Source organism: Archocentrus centrarchus, chromosome 18 (assembly GCF_007364275.1).
Source record: "Archocentrus centrarchus isolate MPI-CPG fArcCen1 chromosome 18, fArcCen1, whole genome shotgun sequence".
Lineage (NCBI taxonomy): Eukaryota > Metazoa > Chordata > Actinopteri > Cichliformes > Cichlidae > Archocentrus > Archocentrus centrarchus.
This window is the reverse complement of record NC_044363.1, coordinates 7,135,031-7,147,674: the sequence shown is the minus strand read 5'-3', so window position 1 is coordinate 7,147,674 and position 12,644 is coordinate 7,135,031. Positions and strand designations below refer to the sequence as shown.

Sequence of the window (12,644 nt, the reverse complement as noted above, 5' to 3'; positions counted from 1 at the left end):
GCGCGGTTTCCGCGGACCGGAGGAGCCTCCTAGCGGACGACAGCGCAGATACAGCGCCCCCTTGCGGCGCGGAGGAGCAACCCATGCAACTCGGCCGCGCAAGGCTGTCTCTCTCTGAGCGACGACGGAGATGGGAGGCGGGGGAGTGCATCTACTGTGGCAAAAAGGGCCACTACATCGCGTCCTGCCCTGTTCGCGCAAAAGACCGCGCCCATCAGTAATGGTGGGGATACTGGCGGGTCAAGCTAACGCATGCTCCTCCCTGCCCAGATTCACGCTTCAGGCAAGGATCAATCTTCCATCAGGCAGTCACACAGTCTTGGCACTCCTCGATTCCGGAGCTGAGAAAAATCTCATGGACCGTGCCCTCGCCCAGCAGTGGGGCGTTCCATCCACAGCGCTACCCACGCCTCTCCTGGTCTCCGCTCTGGACGGCGCCAAGCTTTCTGAAATCACTCATAAGACCCAACCGCTTTCTGTGACTCTGTCGGGTAATCACTCTGAACGGCTCTCCTTTTACCTGTTTGACTCTGCACAGACGCCCATCGTCCTCGGCTTTCCCTGGTTGCAACTGCACAATCCACAGATCAACTGGGCGAATCGCAGCATCTCGGGTTGGAGTGAGCGGTGCCACCAGCGCTGCCTCAGATCCGCAACTCCCTCTGTCCCTCGGTCCACCGATTTGGGGGAGGGGACCCCACCTGACCTGTCCGGCATCCCTCGATCTATCACGACCTCGCTGAAGTATTCAATAAGGACCGGGCTGTTTCCCTGCCTCCCCACCGGCCTTACGACTGCGCCATCGACCTCATCCCGGGGGCGCCCTACCCCTCCAGCCGCCTCTACAGCATCTCTCCGCAGGAACGGGATGCCATGGAAAAATATATCACCGAAGCTCGGGCGTCCGGTCTGATTCGACCCTCCACCTCTCCCATGGGCGCGGGGTTTTTCTTCGTGGCCAAGAAGGACAAGACCCCCCGGCCCTGTATTGACTACCGCGGTCTGAACGAAATCACTGTGCGCAACAAATATCCTTTGCCGCTTCTCACCTCTGCGTTTGAGCTCCTGCAGGGGGCAGCCGTCTTCACCAAACTGGATCTCCGGAACGCTTACCATCTCGTCCGGATCCGGCAGGGAGACGAGTGGAAGACTGCTTTCAACACCTACCTCGGCCACTTCGAGTATCTTGTCATGCCCTTCGGCCTAACCAACGCACCAGCTGTGTTCCAGGCCCTCGTAAACGACATACTCCGGGACTTCATCAATCATTTTGTGTTTGTCTATCTCGATGATATTTTGATCTTCTCATCCTCATTACAGGAGCATCAGGGACATGTGCGGCAGGTGTTGCAGCGGTTACTGGAAAATCGTCTGTTCGTGAAGGGGGAGAAGTGCGAGTTTCATGTGGAGTCCACTGCGTTCTTGGGATACATTATTGGAAAAGGGCAGATCAAGGCGGACCCAGTTAAGGTACAAGCGGTCCTGGATTGGCCCGAGCCAGCGGATCGGAAACAGCTGCAGCGTTTTCTGGGCTTCGCCAATTTCTACCGCCGCTTCATTAAAGATTACAGCTCCATCACCCATGCTCTGACCTCTCTCACCTCTCCCAAGATTCCTTTCAGTTGGACCCCCGCCGCTGCAGAGGCTTTCGTGCTCCTGAAGGGTCGGTTTGCCTCTGCACCCATCCTCATCCAACCTGACCTATCCAAATCATTCGTCGTGGAGGTGGACACGTCCGACGTGGGGGTAGGGGCAGTGTTGTCCCAACAGTCCATGGGTAGCCTCCGACCCTGCGCCTTCTTCTCTCGCCGCCTCTCCCTGGCAGAACGGAATTACGACGTAGGGGACCGGGAGCTGCTGGCCATCAAACTAGCCTTGGAGGAATGGCGGGCACTGGCTGGAGGCGCGATGCATCCCTTCTTGGTCTGGACTGATCACAAGAACCTGGCCTATCTGCGAAACCGCCAGACGTTTGAAACCCCGGCAGGCCAGGTGGGCTTTGTTTTTTACCCGATTTAACTTTACTATCTCTTACAGACCTGGATCACGGAATGTCAAGCCCGACGCTCTGTCCCGACAGTTCAGCTCCACGGACTCCTCCTCGCAGCCAGAGTTCGTCTTGCCTCCCTCTTGCGTCATTGGAGCCATCACCTGGGAGATCGAATCCGCCATTCAGGCAGCTCTACAGACTGAACCAGATCCTGGGACGGGATCCCCCAACCGCCTTTATGTTCCCTCTCAAGTGCGAAGCCGCGTACTGCAATGGGGACACACAGCCAAATTCACGTGCCATCCCGGAGCCAATCGCACTGTGGCCTTCCTCAGCGTTATTTCTGGTGGCCTACATTGAATAAGGATACCCGTGAGTACGTGGCAGCATGCAGCGTTTGTGCGCAAAATAAACCTTCTCTGTCACCTCCATCAGGTCTCCTCCGGCCCTTACCCACCCCTAAGCGACCATGGTCTCACATAGCTCTGGACTTCGTCACAGGCCTTCCTCCCTCTGAAGGAAACACCGTGGTCCTGACCATTATCGACCGGTTTTCCAAGGCCACCCACTTCGTTGCGCTACCCAAGCTCCCCTCCGCCTTGGAGACGGCCCGGCTTCTCACCACCCACGTTTTTCGACTCCATGGGATTCCTGAAGACATCGTGTCGGATCGGGGGCCCCAGTTCACATCTCAGGTCTGGAAGGAGTTCTGTACATCTCTCGGAGCCAAGGTGAGCCTCTCCTCTGGTTATCATTCTCAGACCAATGGGCAGACGGAACGGGCCAACCAGGAGTTGGAGGCAGCATTACGATGCGTGGCGTCCACCAATCAGGCCACCTGGAGTTCCCACTTGGCGTGGGTTAAGTATGCACATAACTCTCTTTCCTCCTCCGCCACAGGGGTGTCCCCCTTCGAGGCCTCCTTGGGTTTCCAACCGCCACTCCTCCCTGCCATCGAGGAGGATCTCACCATTCCCTCCGTCCAGCACCACCTTCGCCGCTGTCGCTGGCTATGGAGGTCCACCCGCGCAGCTCTGCTTCGGACGAAGGAGCAGAACAAACGCATCGCTGATCGCCATCGGACCCCTGCGCCGGACTACCAACCAGGCCAAAAGGTATGGCTCTCCACGAAAGATGTTCCAGTCCGTGCCGAGTCTAGGAAACTGGCCCCCACCTTCCTGGGGCCCTTCGAGATCGACTCCATCGTTAACCCTGTGTCTGTCCACCTCAAACTCCCTCGTACCATGCGCATCCATAACGTCTTCCATGTCTCCCAACTTAAGCCTGTTGCCACCAGTCCTTTGTGCCCTCCAGCTGCCTCACCTCCTCCTGCCCGTTTTCTCGATGGCCAGCGGATCTACACCGTCCGTCGCATTATGGACGCCCGCCGTCGGGGGCGGGGTTATCAGTTCTTGGTGGACTGGGAGGGCTACGGTCCCGAAGAGCGATCCTGGGTGTCCCGAGCTAACATCCTGGATGCGGCCATGGTGCGGGAGTTCCGGCGGCGCCATCCCGAGAAGTTTCGGTCGCCAGGAGGCTCCCGTTGAGGACGGGGTACTGTCATAACCTAGGGAGAGGGTCTGTGTGTGTGTGTGTGTGTCTGTATACATGTGTGTTTGTCCTGCGGGCCACAGCGGAGGTTCCGGTGTCTCCGCCTCCCTAGGGCGGAGATCACCACACCTGCTACGGATCAAGTCATCAGGCAGGGTCTCTTTAAGCTGCCAGAAGACAATCACTCTTCGCTGGATCATTGACTACTTCTCAGTTAGTACCGGCTCTCTCGTGTGACTCTCGCTCTCGTGTATTTATATTACTTACCTGCTCTTCGTGTTCGCTCCTTTTCAGATCCCCGTGTGAGTTCCTACTCGTCCTTTCGGAACCCCGGCTTTTCGTCATCCCGCCGTTCCACGCCGTACCACAGCTGGCTCCTTTCCCTGACTCACTCACCTGCCTGACCTCCCCTCACCACCTGGGAATTCCTTCAGCCTCTCGACCCGCTTCAGCCGCCTCCACCCTCGCCTCCCTGGACCCCCTTGTCTTTGCACATTTCTCGATCACTGTAAATAAACTTGCACCTTGCTTTCATCAGCCACCGCTTGTGTGTCCTCTTCCTCCCCGGGTCCTGACACATACAGCATGTGTTTAATTGGAATGTGTTTGAAAGTGTTCCTGCATGTTCTGAAACTTAAAAATTTTGTCTTCTGTTTGTACAAGTTGCATCAAACACATCATCAGTCTGAAGTAGTTCCTTGTTCCACCCACTGACACTGAACTGAAACTCTGAGCCGTAACTTGACCCCAAGATAACTCGGCTGCTCTCAAACTACTTCTATAAAATTAGATGGCTACATTTCATTAACTTGCACTGACTTGTAAAAATATTTCATTAGTATTCAAACTGTTTCAGCAGCAGCAGGAAGTCACACAGGAAGATACGCCTGCTCACAGTGTCCACACTTCAGTGTGCAGTAAGACATCATGGAGTTCAGAGCTCTCTGTGTCAGCATGTGTGAGTACTGCCTCACCTCCATATTAAACCTAAACTATAAAGAGTTTGTTGATGTGGTTCAAATATTTAAAGCATTTGAATGATTTCATGTAGAGGAAGCTTTTTTGCTAGCAGCTGTAGGAGTCAACAGTTATAACGATGCTACTAAAGGATCTTTGTAAAGTGCGGCTCTTTCATTGTCTCTTCAGTGACGGCTGTGATGATCCTGCTGTGTGCACATGATCAGAAAGCTGGTGAGTCCCAGCTACCTGCTCACTGATGTAACCATCAATTACAATGTTGTGATGAAGAAGGAGATGATTTAGAAAAGTAGGAAGTGGGAAAATGTGTTCATTCCTCTGGGATGTTTGATGGAATTATTTCTATGATTTCTGTTATTTTGCTCTGTTGTTTTTTCATTCTTGGTTTTTCAACAATCAAATTCTAAAGTGAAGTTTTCTCCTTTTCTTTGTCTCAGATGCCGATTCTCTTCATGTCGTTCCAAACAGATCACAGTTCTTTGTATATGAGCGGGTAACTTTTCACTGTGAGCGTGTCTCTCACTATAATGTTGTACGAAACACAAAAAGAAAACATAACTCATGTAGGAGTTATGTGAAAACATCAACAGGATCCTCCTGCACTATAAAAAATGTTTATACAGAGGACAGTGGAGAGTACTGGTGTGAGACTGGAAGAGAGAAGAGAAGCAACAGCATCAACATCAGTGTCACTGGTATGTTTCCATTAAGACAGTAACATGCTGTCATAATCAAACACAAGTTTTAATAATACATTTATATCCACTGTTATTCAGCTGGTTCTGTGATCCTGGAGAGTCCTGCTGTTCCTGTGTTGGAGGGAGAAGCTGTGACTCTGCGCTGCAGAAACAAAACAACTTCCTCCAACTTCACAGCTGATTTCTATAAAGATGGACTCCACATCAGCAGCAGCTCCACAGGAAGCATGAGCATCGACAGAGCTTCCAAGCTTCATGAAGGACTTTATAAATGCAGCATTTCAGGAGCTGGAGAATCACCAGAGAGCTGGCTGAAAGTCACAGGTGAGTAAAAGTTAAATTTCACAGTATGTTTTGCTGTTACTGCAGTTTATTGTCTGTAACTTTTTGAAATACTCTGAAATTCCCAAAGTGCAGTCTTAAATCCCTGATTGAAGCAACTGAAACAGGTGTACTAACCTGTGCCTCTTAGAAACTTTTAGTTTGATTTATGACATTCTGAATGTGTCACTTTGATGGAGCTAAAATTAACATTGTGATGTTTCACCTTTTTTCCAAAGTAGATTCAGTAACTGATTCAGGCAGTAATAAAGAGGAAAGCCACCGGCCCTCTGATGCCACACCTTGGATTATTGTCACTGCTTTATTGAGTGCTGTGTTGGTGGTTTTGGGACTGCATCATTTTGGCAAAGGCTACTGGGACAGAGGTACCTAAAATAACATAATAACACTGCCAATGCAATAAAAGCTTGAATAAAAAAACACACAGTGGAACACAATCAACATTACTGAAGCACTGTGGGATCGTCTTGACTTAGACTGAAACAAAAGCAGCTACACACAAAAAAAGAGCTCCTTCAAGAAGAAGGGAGAACTATCCTAAAGCCTGCTTAAATAATCACAAGAAAGCTGCCTGAGAGAGTTCAGACTGTGCTGAAAAATAAATGCAGTCATACCAAATACTGACTTACAGGCTCTGTTTCTGCCTCACAAATAGAAGTGCAAGCATTTCCAGGTTTGCACATCTTTAAATAAATTGCTCCAACAGTTTCCCAAACATTAAGGAGTGAAGAGTGGCTCAAAACCTTTGCGCATTCCTGTTTGTTTATTTGTTTTCTAATGCTCCAAAAAATATATTTTGTTGTTTGTTTTCCTCCATCCTCTGCAGCACTGCTCTGTCTGTCAGCAAAGATGCAAACTTCAGGATCAACAGCTGATCAAACAGGTCAGAACACAAACATGTGCCAATATCAACATCAGCTACATTAAACTCACTTCCTCCTTTCTTCAGGAACAATAAAACTCCTTTAAAACCAAACAAGGATGTGACCACTGATGATTGTTATTCTAATATAATATAAAGTAGTTTCTAGTTAGTGATCATGAAACAGACATAAATAAATAACACATCGAGTCTTCACTCGATGTGTTATTTATAAATCTGTAGGTGACAGCATGGGCTTCCTGGACTTGCGCTTCAACTAAAAACCACTGAGCTAAACATGAGTTGTAGACCTGTATCTATGGTGAGGGTTGTGAGTTTGCAGCTCAAACTTGTTACACATGGCATGTAGTAAAACATGCAGTGAGTTCAGAATAACCTTTAAGTTGAACCTGCAGTTCTCTCCTGTTTGCAGCGTCTGTTGAATTTTCTAAAATGTCAGTCTAGGCCTGACTAAAAAAAAAAAAGCAGATGCAGATTTTCATCATTGTTGCTGCTCTGATGAAATCCCCCTTTCACTCCTACTGTATCTCTCCTTTAGATGACGATGGATTGTCGTCTAAAGCCATTTACTCCCTCTTAGGCCCGGGTGACACTCAAATAGAAGGTAAGACTCATTTTGACTTACAGCCATTCAAGCAATATGCTGTCCTGATATTAACCAACATCCCACCTGCTGTTGAAGCAGACCTGGAAAGATCCACCAGCACTCGTGTATCTTCATCAGGTCTCTACCATCTTGTGGCAGAGGATCCCTTCTATTCTACAATACAGTAGGTAAGACTGGAAGCAGTGATGCTTTAGTTGCTCAGATAATATGTAATAGATAGTAAAGATGGACAGTTATTGCACAGTGATGGTACTGGCAGTCTGCTCTCTTCTCTCTGACCTTAAGTACTCCCAGCCTAATTGCTAAGTGAAGTCAGCAAAACCACTCCTGACTCTTTACCGTGGTACTGAAGCTGCATTGTCTACATACTGTAGCCCCAAGACTACATAGTCATGGTACGAGGCAGTGGGTCACAGAACAAAGTGGGAAACTGAAGCAAACTCAGTGCATCACCCTGCTGCTCATCAGAAAGGCCAGAAAAGGGGCAAACAGAGGGCAGCTCAGAGGTGCTCAGCCTGCTCACATTAGAGTGGTGTTTAGCCATCACTCTGATCACCTGATCATTAGGATTCTCTCTATAATAGGTATAATAGTTTTTTTTCACCTTGCTTCAGGAAGTGCTGACTAAAGCAGGCAATGCAAAGTGCTTTAAAGTGACTGTTGGGAACTATATACACAAAAAATAAATACAGTTAAACAGGAATGAATTTAATCCACAAAGTGTGACTGATTTTGACTGCACACATCATCAATTGTTTGACAACTATGACTCACTGTTTTTGTGAAGCCAAGTCCAAGGCAATGCTTGTTGCTTACATTTTATTTTCTTACAGTTAATGACTGTGAACAGCTTTGTGGCAAAAGAAACACAAAGGGAACTTGTGCAAGTGCTGTTTCACCAGCTCACAGGGGTGTATCAAAGTCAGAGAAGAGGATGCACTTTTTTTATGTGGTGACTCAGGGCAGGCGCCTCTGTCAGTGTGATATCCTGTTACAAAGTGGACACTCAGTGCTCTTTTAAATAAACTGCAGTACTCTCAGGAAGAGTGTTGGTAAGCTGCAGCAGCAATAACAGCTCCTGCACTGAGACCAAGTCAGTCGCCTTAGATGCTGATTACAGAGGCTTCCCTTCACTCTGGGAAAATCAGTGTTGTTGTGATTACGTGTTCTTTTGTTTGCATGTGTGTGTTACTTCTGAAGCACGGTGTGGAGGTCTCTGGTTCAAATCCATAAAACTAAATCACAGAATGCCCACCAGCTGTAAAAAAACATGCTGTAATAAGCCAGTGGACCTACAGCAGGGGTTTCTGATCGTGTGTTATCATTCTCATGTATGAAGTAATGCTGCAGTGTAATAAACTTGATTCACCAGAGACTCACTTGTCCAGGAACTGATGTATGAAGATCATATTTGTAGCTGTAACATGCACTACAGCAAACTGTTTCTATGCTTTTTAAAATAATAATAATAATAATGTTGTAGTGTTTTATTTATATTTGCTGTGTACTTCCTGTGTGTGTTGCAGGAGAGCTGAATGAAGACCTGCTCACATCTGAGTGAAAACAAGGATGTAACAGAGGTTACTTCAGATGGGTTTGGTGTGCATGAATATAAATTGTTACAGCTTTTGTAGACTCAGCCACCTACAGTTCTACCCACGTGTTTTCAAATGCTGCCACAAGCACATGTCTGTTGTTTACAGCTTGAACTTAAACCAACTTGTTCCATCTGCTTTGTCCTTTTGCATGTTAATTAACCCTGTTCATAAGAAAAGAGCTCATGTGGTTAATAAAATAGTTCACTGTGGTCAACTGCTAACAAGAATGTCTCAACACCTTTTTTTCTGAAACCAACAACCTGCTGATTACAAACCTTTGGCAGTCACAAGTGAAATATACCTATAAACTGTTATACTGTCTCTAACTGAAATGTGGTCTAGTACAGAGTTGTGATAGCCTCAGCTGTGAAATTAAATAAAATGTTATTCATATAGCACCAAATCACAACAAACAGTCACCTTAAGGTGATTTATACTGTAAAGTAACAACCATACAACAATAGAGAGAAAACCCAACACATCAGTCAAACTGACCCCCTATGAGCAAACACTTGGCGACAGTGGGAAGGAAAAACTCCCTTTTAACAGCAAGAAACCTCCAGCAGAACCAGGCTCAGGGAGGGGCTGAGGGGAGAGAAACAGGGCAAAAGACATGCTGCTGAAGAGAGCAAGAGATTAATTATAACTCATGATTAAACTAGGGGTGGGACTTTAACGCGTTAATTTTGATTAATTAATTACGGGGAAATTAACGAATTAAAAATTTTAACGCATTTTAATCGCACTTTGCACCGAAACGTTTCTCAGTGCACGAGTTCCAGGCATACAGATTATATCAACGCACGATGTCAAAAATTCAGTGGCCGCATCCTTCGAAGGACCCGGCCCAAGTCCTTCAGAGCCTACGAAGACCGCAAAGGCGGGAAGTGAGCTAGCCTTCATATCAGCGTCACCTGCCCTCACCTCTGCGTAGCTCATGTTGCCTAGCAACCGTGACAGTGCGAAGCACAGCTGTGTAAAAGCAGCTGGTTAAACGGAGAATGAACCTTTGCTCCTTTTGTGGTTTAATTTTAAGTCTTTAATTCAAAATAAGCTGTTAAAACAAGCATAACACATTTCAACATCAAGGAATACAGCTGAGTGAATGATTAATTTCTAACTATATTAAGTGAGACATTAATGTTGAATAAAACTATCCAGTTATGATGCTTAACTTTAATTTCAGGAGTTTGCTTATCACAGGAGCACTTCCACCCTTCATTGGTCTGTGTAGAAGACTGGTGGGAAAATAAACAAAATTTTGAAGTTTAAGCTTAGGTATATTGATTGATTCATCAACCAAACTTAAATGAATATTTCTCATGTTAAATGTGATTAAAATGTGATTAATTTCGATTAATTAATTACAAAGCTCTTTGTACTGCCTAGATGCAGTGAATGCATCTAGACAGTCAGCTAAACTCTTCCTGAATATCAAGACTCTGAGGAAAGTTGCTTTCTGGTGCACAGGTTTATTGACACCAAGGAAGTGTGAAACTAAAACACACAAAAAGATACATCACTTATTCAGTCTTTGCTTTTCTTTTTAACATGTACACATACAATTAATGTGAATAAATGAAATGATTCTCCACATGAATTAGCTTCTAGTTCTTAACTGTTGCTGTTCTACAGAATCTTAACTTACGCCGATAATATGTAATGATTTCCCATGTTTATATGACAATGAACTAGCGTATTTATCACGGTAGCTTGGTCTGATGATGAATCAACAGCAATACTATGACCTTGCATAGAACATTCACAAATATTTTAGGTCAAACTTCACAAACCAAAAATTCTATGAAAATAACGATCTACAACAAAATATCAAACATAACATAACCCACGATGCTACGTTCAGAGCGAAGATGTATGCAGATGTTATTGGCTTGACTAAACACATGGATAATGGAATGGAAATCTCACTCTCGAACTACTTCCTGGTTGAGGTCACATGACACATTGTTGGGCTGTACCTCTTAAAGGGACAGTCACGTATACAGAAACACCCACTAAAAAACACTCAACAGCACACTCCCCGCCTGGCGTGATCTCACGTCACTGCTAGATTACAACAGTTCTTAGCCATCTGGAGAGAAGAGAAGCACTATCTCAGTGACAGGCCTGAGAAAGACTGAAGAACCTCCTGCTTTGCAGACCTTCACCTCGACTTTCCGGACTTTGTCGTCTTTGCTCGGGAAAGTTTGCGTCACAAGTCCAAGAGGCCATTCGTTTCTTGGTGACTGAATGTTTTTAAGGAGTACGACACTTCCTGTTTTGATGTCTGGATGAGCTACCAGCCACTTTCTGCGTGGTTGCAGTGTTGGGAGAAACTGTTTCCGCCATCGGTCCCAGAAGGTGTTAGACAAATGCTGGACCTGGCGCCACTGGTGCTCATAAAGGTCCGAAGCTCCAAACTCTCCTGCAGGTGCTGGAATGATGTTTATCTTCTGAGTGAGTAAAGCAGCAGGCGTCAGGATTAATGAGTCATCAGGGTCAGTCGTCACAGGAACCAGAGGTCTGGCGTTGACGATTGCTGCAACCTCCGACATGAAAGTTGTCAGCACTTCGTGGGTAAGTTTGTCTTTCATCTGGATGAACATAGAGTCAAGAATCCTCCTTGCAAGACCAATCATCCTCTCCCAAGTTCCGCCAAAATGAGAGGCGTGAGGAGGATTGAAAGTCCACACGCAGCCCTGATCTGACAGGTAAGTTTTCACTGTGGTACTGTCAATGTTGGAAGGTATTTTCATCTCCTTACAAGCACCAATGAAGTTGGTGCCACAATCCGAGTGGCCAATGTGCATGGCTCTCACACTCATAAAAGTGAATATCACAGCCCAGCATTTGCTCTGTGCAAGACCACCTCTATTCCATCGTGAACAGATGATCCAAGGACCAAAGACATCAAGTCCAACATGTGTAAAAGATGGATCTGAAGACAGGCAAGCTGCTGGGAGGTCAGCCATTGTCTGAATACTAACAGGAGCTCTAAGACGTCTGCAAATCACACACTGATGGATGATGCTGCTCGTTTTCCTCTTCCCACCAATTATCCACAAGCCAGATGACCGAATGGCACCTTCAGTAAAGAGTCGGCCTTGGTGCTGTACCTGCTCGTAGTGGTGTCGGATGAGCAAAGTCGCAATATGATGTTGTCCTGGTATAATCACTGGAGTTTTCTCACTTTGACCCAGGTTGGAATGTTGAAGGCGACCTCCAACCTTTAACAGACTATCAATGGCAACAAAGGGGTCCAAGTTCTTCAGAGGGCTGTTTTGAGGAATCTTTTTCTGTTCCTGGATGCACTTGATCTCCTGGCAATAGGTCTCCTCTTGTACTGTTTTAATGATGATGGCTGAAGCTTGATTCCTCTCCTCAACACTGATATCTGCCTTGCAGTAATGCCAGCCACTACAGGAGTCACTTCTGGCTACCTTGACATGGAAAAGATGTACTATGTGCACAAGGCGAGCCATCGCATAGGTGAGTGACTTCCAGGAAGAAAACCTGGCAAATCGTTGGGAACCCAGATGGTCAGGGGATGTGGCTGTGCTCAAGGTAGATGCTAGAGGTCGCACATCTGGATCTATGTCTGGCTCAACCAGATCGTAGCTTCTCTCAGAGACCACTAGCTCAGGTAAGTACAGAACCTTAGGTCCAACCAACCAATTGGTATGGATGAGTTGGCCAGCAGCAACAAAACGAGTTGCATGATCTGCTGGGTTCTGATCTGGGTATGAAGAACCATTGGTTTGGATTAGATGATCTTCTGATCCGTAGTACCCGATTGCTGACATAGACGTAGAACCGTCTGGTTTCGTTATGGATGTAGCCCAGGACCACTTTACTATCCGTATAGTAAGATACAGTGTCGAGCTGAAAGATCAGTTCTGTGGACACTAGGTCAGCTAGCTCAATGGCAAGCACTGCTGCACAGAGCTCCAATCTGGGAATTGTATGCTCTGGACGTGGGGCTAGCCTGGCTTTGCCC

The 12,644-nt window shown here is 46.7% G+C and overlaps 1 protein-coding gene across 1 annotated transcript; it reads left to right on the top strand.

Annotated features, from left to right (window-relative positions):
* Positions 1–4,459: 4,459 nt before the first annotated feature.
* On the top strand, positions 4,460–8,826 carry LOC115797582 (high affinity immunoglobulin epsilon receptor subunit alpha-like). Its single transcript, XM_030754183.1, has 8 exons — positions 4,460–4,499; positions 4,688–4,732; positions 4,957–5,214; positions 5,296–5,541; positions 6,386–6,442; positions 6,981–7,046; positions 7,128–7,212; positions 8,576–8,826. The coding sequence occupies exons 1-8, from the start codon at positions 4,469–4,471 to the stop codon at positions 8,586–8,588; spliced, it is 801 nt and encodes a 266-aa protein (XP_030610043.1). The 5' UTR covers positions 4,460–4,468; the 3' UTR covers positions 8,589–8,826.
* Positions 8,827–12,644: the final 3,818 nt, after the last annotated feature.

Coding starts and splice junctions, on each gene's coding strand:
- LOC115797582 (XM_030754183.1), top strand. CDS start 4,469: ATGGAGTTCAGAGCTCTCTGTGTCAGCATGT. Junction 5,215..5,295: donor CATCAACATCAGTGTCACTG/GTATGTTTCCAT, acceptor ACTGTTATTCAG/CTGGTTCTGTGATCCTGGAG. Junction 6,443..6,980: donor ATCAACAGCTGATCAAACAG/GTCAGAACACAA, acceptor TCTCTCCTTTAG/ATGACGATGGATTGTCGTCT.